We start from the raw sequence: 26383 nt of genomic DNA on the forward strand, positions 1-26383 counted from the left end.
TTCTGTAAAGACTGTAGGACATGCAGGGTCTAGAGAATAGATTGCTCCTTTTTGGGCACACAGTTTGAATGCCCAGTGGAACTGGCATCTGTCTGTCCCTAAAGAGTGAGTGGCATGTGTGGTGTTTGGTTTTTCGGGGGGGGGGGAGCGGAGAAGGGATTCTGACTGACATAATTGCCTCCTCTTTAAATATTTAGTAACTGACCATTTTGACCAAAATATTAGTAGCTATACTAAATATGGTATCAGGAGAAAACATAGTGAAAGGAAAAAAACACAGTCCCAATTCAGCATTTTTTATATCCAAAGGATTGTGACTTAGAATAAAAAAAATCCATTTGTTACTTATGCTTTTTAGCTAAAACTTGTAACCAGCTTACACCAAGTAAATATGCTTCACTGCATGTTAGTTGTTTAAATAAAAGGTTAATTGGGGTGAAGTCGTCTTAGTGTGAAAATTCTCTTGCTACTAACTTCCCTCCATTCTTATTCTTTGTGATGAATCAATGCTAACAGATGGGTCAGGTTTGGTGATAAGAACTCTAGACAAAATGTTCAGGTGTTTCAGAATGCATGAACGTTAGTTTCTAATTTGGAATTGCTTTCTCTAATGGAATTGTTTGACTCAAATAGAAGTTTGTTCAAAGATATTTTGTGATGTAGCTTGCTTTGTTGAAGCATAAGCATAGGTAAACTTAGCTTATCTTGTAAAGATTCTTCCTCATGTGCTGCTTTAAAAAAAAAAAAAAAACTGAGTAAGATTCATCGGAGACCACCAAGCCTATGACAGTCCCAGAGTACTGATGATTTTTTAAAAACAAATCTTGTTGATTGCAAAATACATTCTTCCTTGTTTCATAGCTGGGTCATCAGTAATCATTCCTCTAGTTTGTGTTTGACTCAGGTTTTCAATATAGATTTCCCCCCCATCCCCCGAAGAACCATTACAAATAGAGAGCAATTCTCACTTTTAATTTTAACAGGACGTCAAAAGTTCTGTGCCACAAATGAAACTGTCCTATAATTGGCAGGCCACTGGCATTCACCTAGCTCTACCCCACCTATGTCTGATTTTTATTTTGTTGCATTAACTAAATCAGTGAGCTCCACAACTGATTAGTGAGTGATCGGATAGATCGGGGGTTCAGGTGTCGGGTTACTCTGTGGATGCTGTCTGGGGAAGAATATTTTGGATGATAGTTGAGGGAGTTGGGCTGATGTTGTCTGGCTATGGGAGCCTGGGCCACTATTGAGTCCCCTCATGTTCTGCCCTTGCTGCCACGTACTCCTCCCAGCTGTTCCTTTCTCACTTGACTCCAGTGCTGGAAGCAGCAGTTGGAAAAACAAACAGGTTGCCTGCAAAATAGGCACCACAGTGGCTGTTGGTGGTAAAAGCAGCAATTACAGACTGAGTTGATGCTTGGCAGCCCTGTGGCATTGCCATTTTACATACTGTCATTCTTAGGCTGTGGAGTTAAAGGAATGTGCTTAGATTTGGTTTAAACAGGTTTTGCTAATCAGCTTAGGTGACCCCAAACAAGATTTGAATAAACTTTGAAATATATTTCTAACTGTTTATTCCATCCAGATTCTCCAGTCAAGCGTCGGTAGGATCTTAAAACCTTCCATCTTCATTAGAAGGCTTTCAGTAACTCATTCTTTGATACCAGCTACTGTAGTTTGCCTCTGAAATACAGTAAATGTTGTTTGAATCACCTCTTTAAAATGCTGTAAATTGTTTGCTCTGAAGAATGGTATTTAACACCAAGTATATAACAAAATCAGTTAACTTCCCATGTACGCAGTCTGTGTATTTAATTGTTTCGGCTAGTTTATTTTAAAATGATCAGCTGGCAAAAGAAGATTTCATTGTTAGAGTGACACCTGCTAATACTGCAGTAGTTTGTCAGCATTTCTGTTACCTTCACACTTCTGAAGGGATTGTAGTTAAGCAATTTAAAGCTTCTTATTGGGCATAAACTTTGCATATGAGGTAAAAGCACACCTGCTAGTGCTTTCTTTCACTCCCCAACCCTCCTCCCCTTCTGCTTTCAAAAGTGTTAATATAACACTAATTTGTCTGCTTTAGATATAAGCTGTGGTCAAAACCTATTTAAATTCTTGGCATTTAGGGGGGTTTTATGTATGCACAACTTATAGGAAATATGGCTGTCTTTTTGAAGCAAAATTTACAAAAGTCTTAATGATTAAACGGGAATAAATGGTTCACCTCTTTTCCCAAATAACAAGTGTAGGCAAAGAACTCTAGCAACAATAACTTCCTTCTTTCTTTCGTAGTGCATAAGCATCATCGGTATTACATAAAATCCTATTGACTTAATCAGCACTCAGCATAATAAAATGGACTCTGTCCTCCTGGTTTCATTCACATTTTAAAAGGTCCGTAAAGACAGGAAGAACAGTTTCAGTGGCAGACTTGGGGATTTTGCAGAGGCAGGGTACTATGCACAGAGAGAAGGCTTCAGTTTACTAGGATTTTGCTGACACAATCTTAAAATCTTGGCAAATGGCTGCCAGAAATACACAGAATAAGAATACTATGATAGCTGTAGCAGGGATCCAGTGGCTTCTAATCAGAAAGTGAACGTCTCTGCTTTCTGCCAGTTGGATGAAACATAATTCTCTACCATATTGACTTTCCTCTGTCAAAAATTCCAAAGGACAAAAAAAAATTCAGTCTTAGTTTGTGGGAAAATGGGTATTGTAGCTAAATAGGGCTTAAAGAACAACAACTATATATAAGTAAATTTCTGTGTGTAAGATAATAGGTTATTAGTTTGAATGAATTACCCAATACCCATTTTCCTATTAGCCAAGAGTAGATTATGTATGGTGAGGGATGAGCAAAGTGTGATGAGACTTTATCATGAACAGTAAATAGCCTTATTTTATGCTGCCAAAAAAAATTTATTCCTAAAGATGTTCATAATGCTTTACTCAGGCTTTAACTCTGAATTTTTCCTCCTAAATTATTCTTTTCCTAATTTGAAGCTGTGATTACTTTGCATAAAAATAGCTGCTTGACAAGTTTTAAAGATACTTGTGTTTTTCTCTGACAAAAAGAACGTAAACTTTTTCCGATATATCTCATTGTGGGGCTAGAGCAAGCACTATCAGACAAGGAAGTATGTTTCTACTGCAGGCAAGGACAGAATGCTTATGTTTATTTCAGCATTACTATTCCCTTGCATCTTCTTTCAAGGAAAAATCCTAATGTGTTGTGGCAGCGATAACAGACAGCTCTCCAAATCAGCATTAGCAGCTTCAAGCTTTGAGGCCTGGCTAGAAAAAAAAACACAATTTTTCCAATTTGAATGTGATGTGCAAATACATTTAGTGCAGGATATGTTGATTTCGGTTTGAAATTAGTTTCTAAAAATGCAACTGTGGAAAAGGAAAGTGGATTTAAATTAAAATGGACTTCTAGAGTATTCAAATAAAAATAAATCTGTGGGAGCAAAGTGCTGTTGATTTTTTTTGGAGTGCTCTAGCTTTTATATTGTAGACCAAATATGCCTGATGTTTAGTGGTATTGTTGGCCTTTCCTTTTATTTAGAGAAGTGAAATCTGCAGTGTTTACTTCTCTAAGTAAGGAGGAGGACCAAAGCAGTCACTGAGCACCAGACATACTTTGGATGTGTTGAACAATTGGTTTTGAATCTCATCTAGACTAAAAATAGCTAAAAGCTTCAAGGAAAAAGAGGCTCCAAAATTCATTAATGTCATTTAAAAGATAAAGTAAAATAATCCTGAAAGCGGAAAAGTATCCATCTAATCTGGGGCAGTAAGGTAAATATTGTGGATTGCTTGTGGCGACTTATAAACTAGAACTGCATGAAATGTGTAACTTAAAAAATGCAAAAGATATGTGAATAAGTAGGTATGTTAGCTAAAGAACTTGTGTTCAAAATTATAACTCTAATTCCCATGTTTTAATTCATTCTTTATTGATTCTTTTGCAGTATTTTGTCTGCCAGCAATAGTGAGGCAGTTCTTTGTCTTGGATAGACCACTAAAGAGGGGTTCATTCTAAAATGAATTTGAATTCTTAAAAGTAATGTAGAAAAAACCTCTCACCATACATTTAAACATTAAGAACTCTTTATTTAAAAACTATTATGTAAGAAAATATGCACATGGCATAACTAGGCTTATGAAATACTGGACGTAATGGGCACCTGGTATTGACTAAGTGTGTATCTTGTCTCTTAACAGGGAACAAATGAAATTCTGCGAATGTATATTGCTTTGACGGGTATGCAGTATGCAGGCAAAATCTTAACCGGAAAAATTAAGTATGTTCTTACTACTTGCTAGTAACATTCACTTGTCTCAAATAAGTTAACCAAAATTGATACTCAGTACATTATCCATTTAACAGTAGATTAGAGCAGAGAGATTGCAAGCAAAAATTAGAGTATTTTGAGACCTAGACAAAAAAAGTCATTTAAACTCTTGATGCTTGTTTAGACAACTTTTTTGTATGTTTCTGAATTTTAGGCCACTCCATTTTATTTTAGAACTTAAAACACTGACTTAAATCTCTACATGTTTTACTAGTCTTCATGGGTGGACTAGAGCAGTGGTCTCCAAACTTTTTTGATCGCGTACCCCATCAGTAAAAATTTTTTGAGCACGCACCCCTTGCTCCTGGCCGAACTGTCAAAGCAGAAAAACGCTACTCAGTCTCCCGGCCGAACTGCTGAGGAAGTGGGGAAAGCCGCTTGGACTCCCGGCCGAACTGCTGGGGGGGTGGGGGTGGGGTAGTAGTGTTCCTCCTGCACCCTGAAGGATCCTCTTGCGCACCCCACTTTGGAGACCACTGGACTAAAGTAAATCTGTTTTGTAGTATCTTTAATCATCCAGCTAGTAATGTAACTTTTTTGTCCAGAAATTCATTAATGGTTATTCTTACATACTTAGCCATGCTGGGTAGACTTGTTCTAGGACAGCTGTGGGATCCTCAACTCAGTGATAACAGAGCATGGGTTTCTAGATTTTTATAGGGAAAAGGCTCTAGCCTACTTAAAGAATATACTAGCCTTGTCTAATTTAGTCCTGGCATCTTTGATAAGATAGCTGCATTATGCTTCACAACATGCTGTATATTTTGAACACTCTAATACCACTGTTGACTAGACTATACAGTAAGGTAAAGACTTAATAAGGAGGTAAACCACAAAAGTTTTGGTAACCTTCCAGTACTTTCTATGGCTATTACAATAGTTTGAGACCTCCCTCTGTCATGTAGCCCACAAACCACCTCCTCCATCTTGCTCCTCATTACCTTTATTTCACTATTTGTCTGTTGTGATGCAGTAGCGCCAACAATACGTTTGGCGCTTCCCAAACATAGAACAATGCTGGGCGTGACTCCAGTGGGCGTTTTTGCATCAGCGTAACTACACCACTAACTGCTCCAGTGTAAAACCCCAGGATAGAGACCCCATACTAGTGTAAAATGTGCCTTGCACTGGTGCAGTTTTTCAGCTTAAGTAGCAGAATAAGCTGCACTGGTGCATGTTGTTGAACTAATGTAAAAACTGCATTTGGTACCAAAACCAAAAAGACCCAGGATAGACGTGCCCACTGTCTGCTCCAGAGATCTTACAATCAGAGAAAATCTGCTCTCCCACCTTTCTCTTGGTGGTAGATGGGGGAAGGGAGGCAAGAAGCAGCGTAGGATAGAGAAATTCGAATTACAGCTGCTTCCTCTGAGATAGAGGGAGCATTTGTGCTCCTATTTCTCCCTTCTATTTTTATCCCGCTCATGGGACCTTAGTCATTTGGGTGCTTCTGAAAATTGTATCCAGCATCCCCATATTCTGTTGCAAGCATCTTCGGGGGTCTTCGGTTTGCTGGGTTTTCCCTAAATGACACAGTTCGTGTTTGGCTATAACTCAAGGATAAACCACAACAGCATCAAATATACACCTCTATCTCGATATAACGCTGTCCTCGGGAGCCAAAAAATCTTACCGCGTTATAGGTGAAACTGCATTATGTTGAACTTGCTTTGATCCACTGGAGTGTGCAGCCCACTCCTCCCCCTCTCCCCCGGAGCACTGCTTTACCGCGTTATATCCGAATTCGTGTTATATCAGGTCATGTTATAGGCAGGTAGAGGTGTACAAAGATGAGGGCATGGCAGAAAGTTCACATTCAGAAAAGTAATGAAGAAGGGCTTGGGTGTTAAGATTAAGGGAAAGAACCAGAAATTTGTTTACTTTGCAAGAGATGGGATTAATATGAGCCCATTAAAGGCTTTGGGTGACAGGCAAAGTCCATGCCAGACTTCAGTTTGTTCAGCATGTGATGCGCTCTAGTATATATGTATTTATACATTTGTTTCTTCTTTGTACTTTGTATTGCTGATTCCTAGGACATTTCCTGTGTATGGGATGGGGGGAATCGGGGGGGGAGGGGAGGGGAGAGCGGGAGAGGGAAGAGGTACAGTCTTCAGCGTACACTGTCCTTTAATGTTTCAGGGAAATGAAGAAAGGAAATGTCAACGTGGCATTGGAGATATTTGTGAACAAATTCCGTGACAGCATGGGCAGAAAAGTGGATTTAGGACTAGTTGGCAAAGATGGAGTGGCACATCCCAGCCTTGAGGTAAGTACTGAATGTTAATTATCGAACAAACCTATTGATGGACTAGAAAAGCCAGTGTCAACTACTTGACCGTTTTCCTTTATCTTAACTCAAGGGGAGGTGCAGGAAGCAGTGCCCTTATATGAAATCTGGATTCTGGCTTACCCCCACGCTAACTTGGGTTCCCTCAGTTCTTTGTCACAGCCTTAGGCCCTGATCCTGCCGAAATTTAAGTGTGGGCTTTATTTTATATAGTATAAAATTGGGAGTTTATAGAAAAATGACAATGACCCTTTCAAAGGAAGGGAAGAAATTGGTGGAGAGTAGCATAAGTTTGTCACAGTAGAAACTCTTTGCACTTCCTCCTCTGGCTCCCTTTTCTTCCAAAGTGTTGCTCATTTTCCTGGCCTTAGTGGAACCCCTTTTTTCTTTTTTCCTTTCTCTAATTTCTCTCCTTTTATTTAATAATAGATTGGTCCTAGACTGAGGTTTGTGTTGCATGCATGATAATAAGCATTGGCTTACAAATGGCTGACCTAGTGCAGTGGAGTACATGTGACTTGGTAGCTGTAGAAAGGTAAAATATAGTTTTCCCCATCTATACTTAAGAGGCAAAAATCATAGGAAAATAGTGAAGTGATTTTACTGTGCTTGTGATACTTTGGTGCTGTAGGTAATTTTCTCAGTTGTTAGTGGCACTAAGACACAGAGAACTTGCTAACATTATTCCACTCACACGGGGGACTTAGCAATGTGATGTTATCCCCAGGATAGATACTTTGTGCTCTGTGGTGCCAAAAGAGTGACTGGATGTCACTTTAAAAAAATGGATTAATTTTTCTACAGCAAACTCTCTGCTGCTGGCTTCATTCTGGGAGGTGTATCAGTTATGAATCTTTTCTACAAGAAGTTCAAGCTATGCTTTTTTGTTCTCTGCACTGTGAAAACCATAAAATAGTGCTAAAAGTTACACTTGAGAGTTGCTACAAGCTAAATATGCTGTGTTTAGTATTTTCCTCCTGCTTGGTGCCAGGAGTTGAGAGAATTGATCAGTTTTGATGTAGCACCAGAAAATCATGATTCTCAGGATTAAGGTAGCCATAGACCTAACAATTTTCCTGTAGATAACTAAATGACATTACCTCAGTATATGCAGCATTTCTTATTCCTGAGTGTTGGGAAATATAGCAAACTGTAAATGCTGAGATGTTCTCAGGTAAAATTGGGAAGTTTTAATGTACAGCCACTGTGCTGTACGTGCCTCCATGGAAGAGGAAGTGAAATTAATGTCTGCAGAATGGGCTCTTAAAAACAAACTAGCATTTGCTAACAAAGGAAAAGCTTGGTATTGCTTGGCTGAGGGAAGCTGCATCCAACTACTATTTCTCTCAGGGAAAGAGAAATCAGATGCTTCCTAACTACAGTGCCTCTTCTCCTTTTGGAAAGTGGCAGGTTTTTTTTTCCCCCTAGCTAGTTGGGAATCATAGACTATTAGGATTGGAAGAGACCTCAGGAGGTCATCTAGTCCAATCCCCTGCTCAAAGCAGGACCAACACCAACTAAATGACCCTAGCCAAGGCTTTGTCAAGCCAGGCCTTAAAAACCTCTAAAGATGGAGGTTCCACCACCTCCCTAGGTAACCCATTCCAGTGCTTCACCACCCTCCTAGTGAAATTGTGTTTTCCAATATCCAATCTAGACCTCCCCCACTGAAACTTGAGACCATTGCTTTGTGTTCTGTCATCTGGTATCACTGAGAACAGCCTAGCTCCATCCTCTTTGGAACCCCTCTTCAGGTAGTTGAAGGCTGCTATCAAATCCCCCCTCACTCTTCTCTTCTGCAGACTAAATAACCCCAGTTCCCCAGATTTGTGTCACTTCACAAATCAGAAGTAAAAGATCACTTCAAAGCAGGATTCTTAAAGACCAAAATTACCCAGATCTCTTATGGGTAACGTACTTCCTCATTAACTGTAATGTTTCTTTTTTCAAGTGTCCTGCAAAGTAATATTTTTAATTGGATTGGTAATTTTCCCCCCTCCCCTTCCCCGCGATATATGAAGGCAGCCTGCCAGGTGTTTTTTGAAGGGTTACTTCTGCTTGTTTTTACTGAAGAAATATTATTAAAATGCCAAGATTGCTCTTCCCTGGTTCTGCTGGAAAAAGTCTAGAATTCCAGACATGTTCCTTTTGATCTTTAACATCATAACTGAGGTGGCAAAGGTGGTGTGTCTAGCAAAGTCTTCCTTTATCCAAAATGCTCATTGAGTTTAAAAAAAAAAAAAACCAACTTGCCATTTTGAAAGGCACTGATGAAAATTGGTGGCATTTGCTATCTTCAGACCTGATACTGCATTTGTTGACTTTAGTGGAAGCAGGTGGTTTAGGCTGGAATTATGCACTTTTTTTCTATACAACTGCCTGTTCATTGCTTATTGTGCACTCTTTCTGCTCTTAGATGCACAACAGCATTGCAATGCTTTAACAGGATGGTAATGAGCCTCAGACTCAACACTTCACTAAAATTCAGCCTTTTTAAATTAAATGTTTATTTTTAACATAGCCAGTGCCATTCTGAAATCAAGAGAATGAGAAGTTGTGCTACAACTGCTAGGAATATTTAAATCACTGCCTTCTCGCAGCAGTCTGAGCAGAGGCTACAGACTGGTGGGGTTGAGCTTCCCCACGCTCAGTAAATCCCATCCAGGTCAGGGGTTTGGATTCCTGACTGGGCAGTGAAGGAGCAGCTTGCCCTTCCAACATTTACACTGTGTACACTGTTTGGCTAAATCTTCAGTGGTGCAAGTTGTTGGTCTAGTTTCTTACAGAGCACTCAAAACATGTATTTAAAATAATTACTAAACAGTAGATCCCCTTTGTTTTCACTTATAGGAAAGCGGCAAGAAACTTGAAGAAAACATCTATTATTTTGGAACTACAGTGGAAGGCTTGCTAAGGAGGTTTGGCAAAGTAATCATGTTTTTTAATAGGATTTTCACGTTGAATAGACTACATCAGAATTCAAAGCTGACAAAATACGGACAGTGGTTTGCTTCAGAATGAGCTAGTATTCCTCCTTTATAATACAGTTCCATCTAATATATGAAATAAAAATCTGTGGGGATTCTACATTCACCCTTGGTGATGGTAGACAGCCTCTGCTGAAAGTGCTGTCGTAGCTGCAATTAGCTGCAACAGGTGGGAGGAATTGGTGGAGTCCCTGCTGCCCTTAGAATAGTGTAAAAGTCCATGTCATGCATGATACTTAAGGACCATTTACTGTAAGGAGGAAGGGGATAATACATGTGGAAAAGCAAAGAAAATTCCAGTGTAAAAGTTTGTTACAGTGGCTTGACTGGCTGTTCTAAAGGAAGTAAACCGGTGACACAAGCATATATTCTTTTTTGAAATGTACTACATTGTGTTTGGGTGGACATTGCTGGGTAATTGTGGTTTTAAATGATGTAATGGAAGCGGCTACATTTATTTTTTTAATCTTCTCTAGACTATAGTGGATGAGCAGCTGGTTCTGAAGAGAGTGGCAGATATCTCCATTAATATGTATGCAATGACAGCAGCTATATCCAGGGCTAGTCGATCCATCAGTATTGGTCTACGCAATCATGATCATGAAGTGAGTGCACTTATATTTTCTAGGACTGACTAATGGGTGTGGTCACAGCCTTTCAATATCCCATCTAAAGAGTCTGTTGAAACCAGAGTTTTCTATGGAGAACTGCAGACCCTGCTCCTGGAACCCTGTACCTTAACTCAGTAAGTTCTAGAACCGTCCAGAGAGCAGACACCTTTGTATCTGTATTCATAGCTGCTGCAGATTGGAACGTTAGATCCTTTCTCTCCTCTACTGAAGCAATGGTTCTGCATGCTCTGTGTAACAGGATAGACTTCAAGGAGCTAATCCCATCCTGCATATATTCTTTGAGTGTGGGCCTTCAGATCAACCAGGGAAAATCCACTTTCACTTCAACAGAAATGTACCCCTATCCTTCAGAATGCTGTTGGGCTGCCAGTTTTTTATAAATTGATACAATGCACATTGGCATCTCAAGTTTTGGAAGGCCACAGAAGAGAGACTTTGTTTGTTGTATTGCTATAACAGTTAAATGAAAATGAGATTTATAAAAACAGGTTCATCACAGAATACAGAACACAGTTGTTCACAAATAAAACGGACAATACAGCAAGAGGTTTCTAATTTTCTGATGGATGTTACATTAAATAATCTTAAATACTTCTCAGATAGGAGAGGTAAAGAAATAGGGAGTATGGAGTAAGTTAACCAGCTTCCACAACTTCCAGTTTGTGATCTTTGTACACAAATGATATTTTATGAATTATTAAAACTGACATAGTAAACCAAGTATTTAAGTGTTCTCTTTAAAAGTTTTCAAGTTAGAGTGTGGTATTAAACACACAATTTTCTGATGTTCCTGTCAGGGTTTTTCCCCCAGACTTAAGGGGTGGGAGATCTAAAATAATTAAAACTTCAGTCTTTAATGAACTTGGTATGTGAAATTTTTTTTGTAAGTCACATCTGGATTTGTAACTGCGTGCCCATCTTCTAGTCACTGTTGGGTGATAGGGTCATTCCATTTACTGGAAGTAGTCGCTGTGGAAAAAATGGCAACCCATTAGCATTCTTCCCACTTGAATCAGTAGAAAACTAGGCTCCATACCAGGGGTCTCAAACACATGGACCGCATGCTGTGGCCTGCCAATCTCCCTGCGGGCCCTCCCCCTTCTCCCCACCGGAGTTATTTCTTGCGGCCACCAAGCTCCCCTCCTGCCCAGCACGTTGTGTCCCCGCTCTTCTGCCTACCTCCAGGTGCTTCCTGCCACCAAACAGCTGTTGGGCTGCGCTTAGCGCTTTCCAAGAAGGAGCAGGGAGCGGAGGTGGGGGCTTTCGTATCTTTATATGAAAAGGTGTCAGTGATGTGGCCCTTGAGCCAATGTACTAGTCCTCATGTGGCCCTCAAGGTGATTTAAGTTTGAGATCCCTGCTCTGTACCATGAGAGGAAAAGAATTACCCTCACACAGATCTGATCTCAAACTCATTAGCTTTTAAATACATTTAGCATAAATTGGTAGTATATTATTTTCTTGGAGAAAACTTGTTTGTATGGTTTGCTTAATACCTTTCTTTCGTTGTATTTTGTTTTTCTCAGGTGCTGCTTACAAATATTTTCTGCACAGAGGCATATTTTAAAAATAATTATGCCATGACGGAGTTAGAAAAATGTAAGTTCTCTAGTAGTGGGAAGGATAAACTTAATGTGACTAGAACAACCTATATGCAAGGACCTAACATGGGTTATAAGGGTGTTGAATGCACATAAGCGGCTTCACTTGAGCTTAGGGTGGGTGTCACCAGATGGCACTGTTACAGTTTCAGAGGTTCTTAAAATGCCAGTACTATTACAAGAAATACTGCTTTGGTTTTGTGATGTAGGGTTTTTTTAGGTGGGAGGCGTTGCTCCATAGGAACAGGGGACTGATGGTTTGGCTGAGGATTCTGAAAGCCCAAAAGTCGTCAAACTGCATACAGGCAATTCCGTTTAAGACACTTACATAAAACAAATTGCCCTAATATACCCAGACACCTACCATTTGGCAGAGGGACAACAATATTTATACAGAAGCTGTCTAACTTCCCCTCTCATTGGTAATACAAATATCCAATACCCCCATACACAGAATTCTTAGGGGAAAACTGAGTGCCTTCTTCAAGGCCTGGCCCAACTTCCTCTCTTGGGATCAGCTGATTTCTGTAACATGCATAGCATTGTTAGGAAGGAAGAAGGCCACAGATGCTGCTATTGAACCAGTTAATAATATAGAATAGTGGTTACTTAAGTGGTACAGCAGATACAGTAACTCCTGGCTTAATGTTGTAGTTATGGTTCTGAAAAATGCAACGTTAAGCGAATCCAATTTCCCCATAAGAATTAATGTAAATTGGGATGGGGGGGGGGGTTAGATTTCAGGGAATTTCTTTTCACCAGCCAAAAAACTATATTTTATATACACACGCAGTATAAGTTTTAAACCATTTAATACGGTACACAGCAATAATGATTGTGAAGCTTGGTTGAGGTGGTGAAGTCAGAGGGGGGGATATGTCCCAGGGAATGCCTTACTGCTAAATGATGAACTAGCACTTGGCTGAGCCCTCAAGAGTTAACACATTCTTGTTAATGTAGCCTCACATTCTACAATGCAGCACGAATGGAGGGAGGGGAGACAGCGACCCACACTCTGTATGTGAGAGGGAGATGTGCATTGCTCCTTTTAAGTACACTGACCTCACTCTAAGTACATTGCCTTAAAAAAAAAAAAAAAAAAAAAAATCAGGAAGTTGAGAAAGCAGCTGCAGCCAGCAAGCTCTCTCCATCCTCAGCCCTGTCCTGTCCCCACCCTGATGTATATGGAGAAGGGATAAGCAGGGGGACACCCCTGCACAGCAAGCAGGAGGCTCCTGGGAGCACTAAGAGAGGAAGGGGCAGTTGCTGCACAGGGAACTTAGGGGAGCGGGAAGCTGATGAGGGCTGCTGGTCCACCCTGGCTCCAAGCCCCCACCAGCTAGCTGCAACAGGCTGCTCTTCCTGCAAGCAGTGGACAAAGCAGGTGGCTGCCAAACAATGTTATAAGGGAGCATTGCACAACTTTAAATGAGCATGTTCCCTAATTGATCAGCAATGTAACAACAAAACAACATTAACCAGGACAATTTTAAGTGTGGAGTTACTGTACATTTAGAAACAGACTGCTCTGCTCTACCCCATAATAAATGCAATTTAGGAAAGCTCAAACCTGTCCCTAAAGTCTGAAATATTAGTCAAAACTGCTGTTTCTTAGACTTCCTCCTATGCTGGCAGAATAGATGTTTGGACTCTTCATACTTTTTGCAAATAAATGTACACTAGTGTCCTGGATTTAACTATTGTTTTGCTTTCTTCCCACCTCCACCACAGATGCTGCTGAAAACCTGGATGACAGTATTAAAAAAGTTGCACAGCAGGTGCTGGAAAAGAGAGCCTATATCTGTTCTCATCCACTAGAGAGAACATTCTAATCACATTTAACAGGTAGCCCATTAACCTGTGGGTAAATGAAGAAAATTTAGTTTTTGTACAAATATTTTTTATCAGCTGCCAAATGTAATTGTAATCTTGTAAAATAAAACTTCTTCTCCCACCACTGTGGGAGAGAGACTAAAAGAGAAACAAGTGATGCTCATTCAGCTATGGGTATTTACATGAAATGTCCAATAAAGAAAACTTTTTACAACCTCAATGTAGCCCAAGCACTTATTGGGAGGAAAAAATAGCAGAGAGAGCCAGGCCTTTCATCACTGGCCCAATATTTATCGCTGCTGCCTATTTTCTCATCCTTGGCTCCAGAAAGTATTACAGGAACAAAAATGTCACTTTCCATCCACTGTCATACAAATTAGAGTTGTGTAACATTTAAGAATAATGAACTTTTCAAACTTGTAGTTGGCATGTTTAAAAAAAAAAAAATCAATAAGTAAAGCAGGTAACACACTCTCTCTCTCTCACTCACATCTGTAAGTGGATGAACAAACATTTCACCATTAGCAAAAAGTTTGTTCAAATGATGGGTGTATAATAATTATCTCTCAAAGTGAGAACTATGGTCTTGTGCTGTATGCTCCTGCTGGGAACATAGGGATGGCCCATCAGTCAAAATACTGATGTAGGTTTCAGGAGAATGCTTACTTAATAGTTCCTTTGTAAAAACAAATGGTAAGTGACTTGTATTGGTGGTTTAGGGCCTTGTACTCAAAACTTAGAGGGGAGAAAGAAACAGGCAACCCTTGCCGTTTGGGTTTCAGAGAATTCTAATTTAGCTCCCTCTCTGCTGGTTATCATTTTCCCTATGGATAAAGGGAAATTGCTTGGGAATCTAGGGAGAGGTAATTTTCTGCAGCATTTCGGTGTGGGGGAAGGTTCTATAAAGGTCAGCACCTCCTTTTTCCTTGACCCCCTAAAGAGGATTGATTTAATCTCAGGGCATTAATATCTGAAAGGCTGATAGCCTGTGTAATGATTTCAGTGCCTATGTCTACACTTTGCGTTGTAGATATAAATTCTGGCTACATACATAGGATAGCTAGCCCCTCATAGTGTACTGTATTTGTAGCAGATTAGCTCAATCACAGCTAAGGCTTGTAGCTCTCCTGAAGCTAGAATTTACATCTCTACTTTAGGCATGCCTACAGTCCATCCCCTTTTTATTTTAGTTGCTACCTAATTACCTGACTGTTGAGTGGCATCTTGCTGTAGCAGAAGGGTTGTATCCTCCCCTCCCTTCTCTGGTCTTTTCCTCTTGTAAAGAAAGGAATGTTCATAACAAAGTAAACTGGAATGGAAAAAATAAACATGCTAATTATATATTTGTCTTCACAAACACTGGATTATATCTGATAAAGGATTTAATTTTCTGTAAATGTGCATATTGCTATGCTTATTATATTCCATAGGAACTTGTACAATACAGTAAATTGGTTGTTAAAACCACTAATTTTAAGCCCTTAAGCACACTACACAGTGAAGTCCTTCCCCTCCAAAGATTTTTTTTTTGGGTCCCTCGATAAATGCCATTAATTTTCCAGTCAGATGATTGTACTCATGGTAGGATCCTGTAATACTAGAAAAGCTGTTTTAACATCTGTTAGTATGTCCTCCTTCCCTTTGCTTACTTAGTACCAAACACTTTTTCAGCTACTATTGATTCCTCACTTTCTACACATGTATGCAGAAAACTAGCATTGCAGAGTTATGGCAGCATTGTGCCTCATAGGTGCTGATTTATAAATTGCTTGTAAAAAAGAACAATCTCAAAGTTACACAAGTGAAGCACTCCTTGACAGTATTGGATAAGTATTCTTAAAGGGCTGAATAGTCATCAGTAACTAAACAATTGTTTTAGATTCATGGATGTAGAATTATATTCAAATGAGTCACTGACTTTCTATAGTATGTAATCCAGCTGAGCTGAATTTGTTCCCTCTTCTAATCTCAAATAACCCCCTTGCAATCAGTGAAGTTTCTCTATCTGCTACACCAAGTGAATCAAACCGTGTTTAGCCAAGAATACTTAACATTACATCTTGGAATACTTATAGCACTCTTGATTTGGATAACAGAGAAATTTAAGACACACACTGTTTAATGGAACTGATACATTTCTGTTTCTGCCAGTGGTCATATCCATAAAACACACCCTCATCATTCGGTGGACAAATATATGCACTCATTTGTGTAGGTGTGGATATGAAATACCTGTCGGTATACAAGTACATGCTATGTATATACATACACACCGAAATACTTATATACTGACAGGCATTACATATCCACACCTACACAAGCAAGTGCATGATCATGACCGCATTGGACATGGTATAGATATTTGAATGGAAGAATTCCAAGGAAAACCTTTGTGCTCAAGGAAGTCTGGAGTAAGCACAAGTTTCCTTCAGAGTTAGTACTGAAATGAAGCCCTCCACTATAGTGACAGACCAAGATGCTCTTCTTGGTGATGCTGTTTTTAGCATGAGAATTAACATAATCTTGACCACTTTGGGTCATTAAAAAGCTTATGCAAGAGATGTAAAAAGCAACAAAGAGTCCTGTGGCACCTTAAAGGCTAACAGATGTATTGGAGCATAAGCTTCCGTGGGTGAATACCCACTTCATCAGACGTGTCTCACGAAGTGGGTATTCACCCACGAAAGCTTATGCTCCAATACATCTGTTAGTCTTTAAGGTGCCATAGGACTCTTTGTTGCTTTTTACAGATCCACACTAACACGGCTACCCCTCTGATACTATGCAAGAGATGGAGCATTACCCTACTATCCTTCCCAACTTTTGGGTAAATAGAATGTAATTACCCCAGTTACTTCTTGCATTTTTCCTCATTTCCTTCCTAAATGAATTTGGGTTCTTGTTCACTGTAAAAATTACTGTGCTGTACCCCCAAGTGCCTATATATTATGCCACTTCCTTGCCATTCTGTGCGTCCTGACTAAGCTGCAAGTCAGCTGCTGCTACAACCTAAGTGGCTTACTTGAAGTCGGCTCCTTTCAGCTTTTCAAACTTTCTGTGTTCCATGTCATGGCAGGGGACTATATTCCCATTCCACTTCAAACTGTGCTGGTCTTCAAGACCTGGAACAAATCCATGGGTGGTGCTCCTCTTTCTGGTCAGGTCTGGGTAACTGCCACAGGCAGGTATATGCTGCAACACGGACAGTGCTGGGATAGGCTAGGACAGTACAACAAAATTAAGCAGAAACAGGTTTCAGCCTAGGCAGTACTACTTTTGCTTATTGATTACCAATGCTATAAACAAACATTTATGTTTAACAACATGAGCATGTGCTAGTAAAGTAAATCCTGGGGCCAACATTTGAGCCCAGAAAAGCAGGTTTTCATGCTAAGGATGACTTCAGTAAAAGTAAAGGAAACGTCTGTTTCTTCCTACACCGTTTTCGAAGTCTATAAAAGAGTTGAGGCACCCAAACACAGTTTGAAATAAGCTGTCAGCAACTACTGAAGTGTATGGGGGGAAAAAGCTGTTTGTTAGTCATTCCATACTGATAAGATGAGCACTCCTTATGCATGGAGAGCTTTGTGTGTTAGGGACCTCTATGTGCTGGTTTCTGGCTAACACTGCTATAATTGCTCAGGTTCAAGAGTTTTAAAAAAAGGTGGGAGAAGGAAGTAGTCTGGCCTTGTGGTTCACAAGCCTGGGCCTAAATTATTTTGTCTATGAACAAGCTGGCTGCAAGATCCGGAAAGTGCAGTTACTGAGCATTTGGGTGTCACGAGTCTGTATTTTCATTTTACTGCAGCAAAGTCTCATGCATCATCAGGATTCAAACGCAAAATGGTCTTATTTACAAGGTTTTTGTCACTACTCTTTGCTGTCTAAACCCATGTAACCTTTTGTTGCATGGGCAGAAAAAAATACATGCCATATTAACAATCACACAGAGAATCTGTAAAGTAGTCTCACACTTTAGAGAACGGAAGGAATGCCTGAATATTAGCGTGCATATTGTTTCAGTTACCTCCTCTGTGTCAGTGACTATAATGGGTTCACGATGAGGCAGTGAGCACCTGAGCTCTAGTATTCTAGCGGCAGCACCCAGACCTCAAAAGATTACGAAAACACTTCAAGGTGGCAGGAATCCTATCCAGCAAGACAATGAGAACGAGGACCGTGCTTAGAAGGGAAGAGTCCTGGGCACGCACTTAGCAAATGGCCTCGCGGCTGCTGCAATGCAAACTTAAAAAATACACAACTGGCCTGGCTAAGACACAGCCTAAGGCCTGGTCTATACTACCCGCCTGAATCGGCGGGTAGAAATCGACCTCTCGGGGATCGATTTATCGCGTCCCGTTGGGACGCGACAATCGATCCCCGAATCGGCGCTCTAACTCCACCAGCGGAGGTGGTAGTAAGCGCCGCCGACAAAAAGCGGCAGAAGTCGATTTTGCCGCCGTCCTCACAACGGGGTAAGTCGGCTGTAATACGTCGAATTCAGCTACGCTATTCACGTAGCTGAATTTGCGTATCTTAAATCGACTCCCCGCTGTAGTGTAGATGTACCCTCAGGGAACAGAATCAAAAAGAGGAAGGTCCAGAATAGAAAGTGGTGGAAACTACAAGTTGAATTAGGGACTTAGCTGGGGAGCAGAAAGATGTGAGCTCAGGTAAGGCTCTAAGGGGAAAATATGCAGCTAAAGAAACTAAGTTCAAGCTCTTCCATTAAAAAAGGCTACATGAAAATAGGCAGAAAAGAGTGACTTTTTATCATTATTACTGCATTTTCTTTGGAAAGGGAAAGACAAGCATTTTACAGCAACTTAGACTTTGGGTTGAAGTTGAGGGTGTGAACTGGGGGAAAAGAAGGACCTGAGGGCATGCTGCTGTGCGTTCCTCCAAAATAAAGGTCTTGCAACAAAACAGTCTGACATCAAAAAGGGATGTGGGGGCTGTTTGCTTTAACTTTGCTTTGTAATAAACAATCTTGAAGGTTCCTGTGTTTTTGGCTTTTTTTTCTCCAAAGTATTTGTAACAGAAGGGAAGCTCCACTTTGAGTTTTAAAGTTTACTTATTGTTTGGGTCAGTCATTTCTAAGCAGTCAGTAAGTGTCCGTCTGATTTATCTAACAAGAGACTAATTTGCTGCAGGCCGTCCATATAGCTTTTCATATCAACTAATACAAATCCCTGAATCTTACAGGGCTGGGAGTGTCTGTGTGGTTTCTTCAGTCAGCTCGCACTACAATGCTAAGAAAGCCCATACTGCATAATGGTTTTTAGGAGAGTATATGGTGGGAGAGTTGGTGTTTAGTTGATAGAAGTGGTTTGGGCCCAGCATAGAATATTACAATTTATTTTGGTGCTGTTAAGCCAGCTGGCCAAAATCATATTCACCTTCTCCCCCAGGGTAACTAAAGTTTAACAACATTTTGCTGACTGGTAAATTATTCTGAGAGTTGGGTAAGGCTGAGCTAAGCGGGGCCATATGCCTCAAAGCTAGCAATGACTATTTAAATTATCTATGTCAACAAAATATCTTGATCTGCTAAATATGGAAATTGTTTTAAAATGCTGCAGACTGTTTATCAGCATGGCACTCATCGGTGCTGTTCCCAGGGGAACCCCAGAGAAATGCACATTACCCGCAGGATCATGGCTGGTCTCTTAAGTGAGAATTTCTCTGGTTCATCTTTGAGAAGTCCCTGTAGTTTGTCTAGCTGGGCACTGGCTTTTGGGCCACGTGGGGTTAGCTCGGCTGCTGTGGAGCACCTGTAAACTTTCAGCTTGGTGTCATCAAATACAGTTTTCTGAAGCTGACCAGAGTCTTCATGTAGCCAAGTGTCCACTGAAAAAATAAAATAATGACAGTGAAGAAGTGTTTAAGCAAGGCTGGACTGAGATTCAAGAGAAAGGCATGCAATTACAGCTAAACACCCTTCCTCACAAGGTTTCATCTGTACCAGACCATAACGGGCAGCAGAGTAATGGCTAACACACACCCCAACAACGATCTGGATGCAGATTCATGCAGAAGATATGAAAATGAGTTTGGTCCTACTTGTTATTGTTCATATTCTGAACCGATCACACAATGAGAAGCACTCTATAGGCCCAGGACTTCACTAACAGGCATATTGCTAATCATACATGTAGTGCACTGGCAAAAACAGCACTAGAACTGACCCTAACAAGCACAATCAGTCTCATTGGCACCTATGCAAGTTCTAATCAGTCTTAATTATTTCTATGGTGTAAGTGGAAAATACAGAAACAAACATCCAAGTGTAATTCCATGTTTCAAAACAGTTTATCAAAACCAAACATTAAGAAAACTTTCTGCTCAGTGTGTATTTGTGTCAGTGGAGTTCATGATACACCTGGGGGAGAATATAATGCCACGAATTGAATTTGGCCAGGAAGTTATAAATTTAAGCCTCCAATCCTCTCTGTTTCCAGTTAGCTAGTGGCGGAAGCAGTGTGTGGAGTGAGTCATGTAGCCTGGTGTTGGAGTCAAAAGATTTAACGGGATCTCTATGGGCACCTCCTCCGGCTTCTCTATCTGGCATTAGTTTTGGTCTGAGAGGTGGCTGGCTGCCTGACCTTTGCCTGAGTAACAAAAACAATTGTCACCATTCACTAAAAATAAAAAGGTCAGCCACTCAGTGGAGCCATTTTATAGAGGAATAAGCCTTGAAAGAGCCCCACCGCTCTGCTGTATCATCTTTGTCCAAAGGCAGACCCTCAAGTTCAGGAACTAAGGCCAAGAACTGCTGGGCATGGGAGGCAATAACAGTGTTCCACAATATGAAAGTGGTGCAGCAGCTACGATCTGATACCTATTAGCCTAAAGCAAAACCTTGGACTAACGATGCCTCACTACATGTTTGCAAGCTATACACTTGCTGGAGTGTCTCACTGCACTTTTAACAGGTTAGATCCAGAAATCCGTATACATAGGAGACCTGCATTAACAGCAGTTAACTCCCTACCAGACCCCTTCAGAGCTGTATCCCAGAGCAAGGTGTGGTATCCCAAAATCAGGGCCGGCTCCATGGTTTTTGCTGCCCCAAGACGCGAAAAAAAAAGTCGCGATCGCGATCTTCTTCAGCAGCAATTCGGCAGCAGGTCCTTCCCTCCAAGAGGGACAGGAACCCTCCAAGAGGGACAGGAACCCTCCGCTGAATTGCCGCCAAAGTGCCACCCCCTTCCCCTTGGCCGCCCCAAGCACCTTCTTGCTCAGCTGGTGCCTGGAGCCGGCTCTGCCCAAAATCATCAGATGGGCAGGTTTTTTAATGCCTAGACTTAAATCACAGGCCCTGGCATCTAACCAGCAGGACCAGCTACCAATGTTCAAGCCACAACCCAATCGCCAGATGCATTTAACACCAATGCACTAGCTACGCTAGGCCAGCTCCTTAGCCAAGAAACCAAGTGCTCAATTGAGGAGCTGCAACAAAAATAATCCGCCTCCTCAGGATATGGACCGGTCACAGACACAGTCCACTGCTGCAGCACAAGGCTAATGGACCTGCACAATTGTGAATGCACAAGCCCTGCCCGTTTCTCCCTCATCCCATCCCTCAAACTACTTGTGTGCCACATTCAAAGAGCCACTGCAGATCACAGGCCCATGGGCACAGTGATTGCAGTACCCTGGGCAGGATCTCAGCACCCTCACCTCATGCCTTGGCAGCAGAACCGGACTGGTCTCATTATGCCCAAAGCCCTTTGCAGGAGTTGCCCTACAATTTTACTGCAGAATTCCAACTTATTAGTCAGTCTAAACCACACTGGAAGTTAGTTACGCATGCACTTTTACAGATAGAGGCATAATTTCAAGACCAGAGCAACTGAAAACAATCCTCATAACAATCCCAATAACATAACAAGTGTATGTTAGAACTCAAGTTGAAAAAAAAATGGGGTGGTTAGATATTGAAAATGGACCAGTTACCTGCCCGATGAGTAGCAGGAGCTGATGCTGGGAGGTAAACAGGTGGCTTCTTGTAAAGATCAAAATCTATATGACGCTGGTCCCAACTCCATCTGTCACGACTCAGCACTGGCTCCAAAATGTTAGCAAACAGAAGGTTCTCCTGCCATTTCTAAATGAAAGTTGCATCTCTTTATGCAGTCATATTGCTGGCCACAGCAAGCAGTCACAAAAGTACTTCAGAAATCTTTCCAGGAAGGACAAGGATTAGGTCACATTACTAGGGTAATAGTTTGTAAAGTACCATATGTAAATACAAAGGAGACTCTATTGTCTCTCTGTGGGTTGCCTTTCAAGTTAAAATTTTTGATTCATGGAGGAAAAATGTATTTTCTAGGCGAATTACTGAAATTCTAGTGTGTAATGGAACACTGCCAGTAGCAGTTCCCTAACACCCACCCCCGCACAGAATAACGTTTGCCACACAGCTCGCAAGGAATAGTCTAATTACAAATTTGTGTCATCTCATCCCCTGTGATGTTAAAAGAATGCGCTCATCACTTTATTCAGATGCGATAACCTAGCAGAGGGGCGGGATCTAGCAGTCTAAGCAGAGGGACACCATGATCTGACAGGAACTCCGTCAGTGACTTACAGCAAATCACTCTATGTCTTTGCCTCAATCTCAGGTAAAAATGGGACTAGGAATGTATAGACCCGAGTCCAAAAATTGGCAGGTTCATCTCTCCCCTCGCATCACAGGAAGGACCACAGACCGAAAGCTGAAAGGTAGAAGGGGTAGGCTAGGAGTGCAGAGTGAAATAGTGGCTCCAGGGCACTCTTCAAAGTGACATGCTTTTAGAAGATGGGGGCAGAGTGTGGCAGCGACAATCAAGATGGAGTTCTAGTCAGAGGGCTGGAGCAGAGAGGGAAACCAAGGTGAGGAAAGGGCTTTCTCTTCCTCTCCATGACTGAAAAGTGCTACACCTTTGCTTTGGACTTGGGAAGACCTCTTGCACTTGCTGGCCTCTTAACTTGGGCAGGGCACTCTCTGCATCACTTTTCTGTTTTGCAGCAGCACATGCTACAATGGCATTCAGAATCCTTTCCTGCTTGACTGGCCGGTCACAGGGATGTTTAGAGGGTAAAGTGTTCCATTTAGTTTCTAGAACTTTGACATGGTAAACTCCCCCTGCCTCCCCCCCGGCCCCAATCTACCACTTTACCTCCCAAGGACAGCAATGGAGCTCCAGGCAGGGAAAGGGAGAGGGATTTACTTTAGCTGGGAAAGCAATTTTAATTGCTAAGGAGGCAGTGGATCCTGAATAAGGCATGTCATAGCTCTCGCTAATGATGTGGCAAGATGACTGGGATTGCATTGCTGAACAGAGGGATGTGACCCAAAAGCTGGCATTTCCACAGGTGAAATGATCATGAAGGGAAGGCTCAAGAATGGGGAGGATGGGTTGATTTCCTCCCCTCAAGCAGAGTGCAGTAGACTCAGCTCACCTTGTTTCTGAAGAGATACTTCTCTGCTGTTTGACACATGAGTGGATTTTCTAAAAGCCTGGAGGTATTTCACATCGTCAGCATTTCAATGACAAAAATCTGTTGTTTTGGGCTGAAACATGGGACAAAAACGCTCAGTGTAGCAGCAACTATTCCACTTCCCCCACTGTATGTGGAGAAAAATCAATTTGCTGGCTGTTAGCTTGATGCGTGCAGCTCTACACAGAGCTGTAAGTGGACGGGAGTGGGAGAGAGACTGGATTTCTTTTTCCTTTGATTAAAAAAAAAGCTGATTTCTGGGGAAAACACAATTTTGCAGGAAATTTGAGCTTACTATGAATGTAAGTATTTTTAGTATCAAGATGAATGTTTTTAAAGGTGGATCAGCTCCCTTGTCAACTCCAGCTGAAGTGCAGTGACACTGTGCATTCTTAATTAACGTTAGTAACATCTGTGAAGCACTTTGAAGAGGGAAACTATTATATGGACAGAGCAAAACAAAGCACTGACCAATGAGAACATAAAAGGACTGATAGTTACATATGGTACAGGGGAGATTATTTACCAGTGAAATCCCAACACAACTATACTGTTGTCTGATTGAAGCAAAGCTATGTTGTATCGGGCTTGATGGTATCTCAGGCATCATTAAGCAGCATTTCAAAGAGTTCCTCAGGTCTAAAGAAAAGTAAAGGGGAGTCCTAGAGACAGCTCAAGGACAAGCAGCAAGAGGCTGCTCCAGTGCTGGAGTACTTGGCTTGCTGGATAATACTCACCACAGCACACAGGGGAAGAGAGACCTCAGTTGATCCAGAAAATGTAGACATCTAATTTACATCAGATGCTGGTGGAAAAAGGACAGGTCCCAGTGGAAGCTGTTGGGTGCTGAGCACTTTGAAAACCTGGCCACTTCGTTTAGTTTAACAGCTTAATGAGAGCTGAGCTTTTTTGAAAATCTGCTTCCAATTGTAAGTGCCGAGCACTCTTCAAAATCTTGCCCTGAGCTCAGCTGTGCTGAGGAAGCAGGTGAGAGGAAGACTGTCTGAGGGAAGTATTCATTATCCTAGCTCTCTTGAAACTGTAACATCCTCAGGGATGGCTCATTCAGATGCAAGACTGAGTCCAATTTTTGTAAATAAATCCAGATACTGTCTTTTTTTTAATTCCCCTGGCTGAAATGTGAGTTGTATTCCTCCAAGAGAGAGAGCTCTTGTCTAAGCTGCACATTGAGAAAATTCCTATCCATACAGTCTCACCTGTGCTCTGGAACAAGATGACACTCAAGTGAGCGCAAGAAACAGAATTAAATCTTTTAGGAACCCAGATGGTTTAGCTTCCCTGAAGATGACATTCCAAGGTGCCCTGGTTAAATTCAGCTTTTGAGAAGAAAAAAAACAAAGGGATGAATCCACTCTAAGTGGTGGAAGTAGCACCATACCGAAACCAGGCTCTCCCGGAGTGGATTCTACTGGCTTTACATCTTCACTCTACTTTTCAGGAGACACGAATAATAAATTCAGCAAGCCACTATCCATCAGCATGACTCAATACTGAGATAGATGTTGTGCCCTAAGCAGCTACTATTTGAGTATGGCGAACCGGCTTCCCCTTTTCCTTCTGTTGGCACTGTCATGCTGGAGGTAGCGTCACTTATGCTGGGCTGCTCCTCTTCATCCCAGCAGTAAGGGCAATACAATGTCCCAGGTGACTCTTGCTCCCACATCGAGCATTGTGCTCTTCTCCCCTTCCTTTTGGTTCACTGGTTCTTGGGCCCATCAGCTGCTGCTTCTGCATTAGGAGCTTTCTTTCAGCTTGGCAGTTTTTGTCCTATGCTGGTCAGCTGCCTTGCTGTTTATTTAATCTCTTCAGTAAGAGGCACTGACAGCTGCATTGTATTGGATGGCTGCTGTTCCCCTAATAAGTGGCACTTCTTTGCGCCTCCATGAGAAGGCACATTCTCCAACAGTACAGATCAGCAGAACACATGGTGCTCATATTACCGGTTTTATTTCAGAAGCATTGTAATGCATATGAAAACTTAAAATGGGCATTAACTTTGTTCCACACTTGGTGTGTTCAATTAATTTGTTAGGACCCAACGACCCTACATGAAAATCTCCTTCTATTCCCTTTCTTCCCATCCCACCAAACCCAAATAATGCGCATGCATTTTATTTGACTGCATGCTCACTTTTCATATATACAGTGCTGCAGGCTGGGTAAGACTGTTCAGAACAGGGATGAATGAACTGGTCTAGTTGACAGTCCAGTAAAATGCTAAGGAAAGGGGAAAGTGAAACTATGAAGAGCAGGAAAGAATATGGAAAGAGGGGGCAAGATCAGAGGAATAGGAATGAAGAGGCATAGAGGGGGAGAAAGGGGAAAATGAGAAATAAATGACAGGGAAGGGAAACAGGCAAAAGATAAATGTAGAAAAAAGCAAAATGGCAGAGAAAGAGACAATATACAGAAGCTGGAAGACACAGAAGACAGTAAAGGTTAAAAAGAAAGAACAGAATAGGGTCCTGGTCCATGACTAGGTCTCCTAAACAGTACAGTCGTACACGTTACAATAATAAATGGAAACACAAAATGAGAGAGAAAAAAGAAAGCCACACAGAGCTATATGGTAAAGGAAACACCTGGGACTTTTTACATTTAGCAACTTTAACAGCTTATCATTTTTCTCCAAAATAATTTCTTGGCAGGCAGCTATTTGCTCACATTGGATAAAAGGAGTTTTAGTTTTGTTTGGCTACACTTTTAAAAGGAGAGTGTGGCACACTCTATGGACTACTGATGGTTTATCTAATTTAATTAACAAATACATCACCATTCTGATATGAAACCCAGCCCTTTGAAAAAAATGTACAAGCACACAGACACACCCCTACTAGTTGTCTATATTTTATATATATTGTATTTCTAATGAAAGAACTTCTGCAGTTCACAGACAAATGAATTCGGCCAGGTGAAGAGTAGATACAGGACCACTCTGTATCTGGTTTTAAACAAGACTCAAGATATAGGCTCAGACGTTTCAACCAACAGAACTGCAGTATGTTAACAACATTGGTGTCACGTTGGGGGAATAAAAGCATTTTCCCTCTAACCTCAAGCTGTATTTACACAGTGTACTACATCTTCATAGAGCCTGGAGGAACTCTAGAGCAGAACAAGGAACCAAGGCTTGCAAACTCATAGTGAGAGAGGCAGATCAACAATT

General features: G+C 41.3%; 2 protein-coding genes across 2 annotated transcripts in view; one reads left to right on the top strand and one right to left on the bottom strand.

Annotated features, from left to right (window-relative positions):
• Window positions 1–13930, top strand: part of ACAD9 (acyl-CoA dehydrogenase family member 9) — a 59670-nt gene extending 45740 nt beyond the window's left edge. Inside the window, exons 13-18 of the mRNA XM_034777780.1 lie at window positions 4237–4316; window positions 6510–6636; window positions 9508–9585; window positions 10121–10249; window positions 11803–11875; window positions 13609–13930. Of these exons, the coding sequence (XP_034633671.1) occupies window positions 4237–4316; window positions 6510–6636; window positions 9508–9585; window positions 10121–10249; window positions 11803–11875; window positions 13609–13709 (588 nt within the window). The 3' untranslated portion in view covers window positions 13710–13930. The remainder of the gene's footprint in view (window positions 1–4236; window positions 4317–6509; window positions 6637–9507; window positions 9586–10120; window positions 10250–11802; window positions 11876–13608) is intronic.
• Window positions 1–26383, bottom strand: part of LOC117881023 — a 55136-nt gene that overhangs the window by 10543 nt on the left and 18210 nt on the right. The window contains exons 4-7 of the mRNA XM_034777781.1: window positions 21670–21820; window positions 19358–19560; window positions 16733–16929; window positions 14916–15019 (exon numbers count right to left, since the gene is read on the bottom strand). Of these exons, the coding sequence (XP_034633672.1) occupies window positions 14916–15019; window positions 16733–16929; window positions 19358–19560; window positions 21670–21820 (655 nt within the window). The remainder of the gene's footprint in view (window positions 1–14915; window positions 15020–16732; window positions 16930–19357; window positions 19561–21669; window positions 21821–26383) is intronic.

This window comes from Trachemys scripta, chromosome 7, assembly GCF_013100865.1.
Source record: "Trachemys scripta elegans isolate TJP31775 chromosome 7, CAS_Tse_1.0, whole genome shotgun sequence".
Lineage (NCBI taxonomy): Eukaryota > Metazoa > Chordata > Testudines > Emydidae > Trachemys > Trachemys scripta.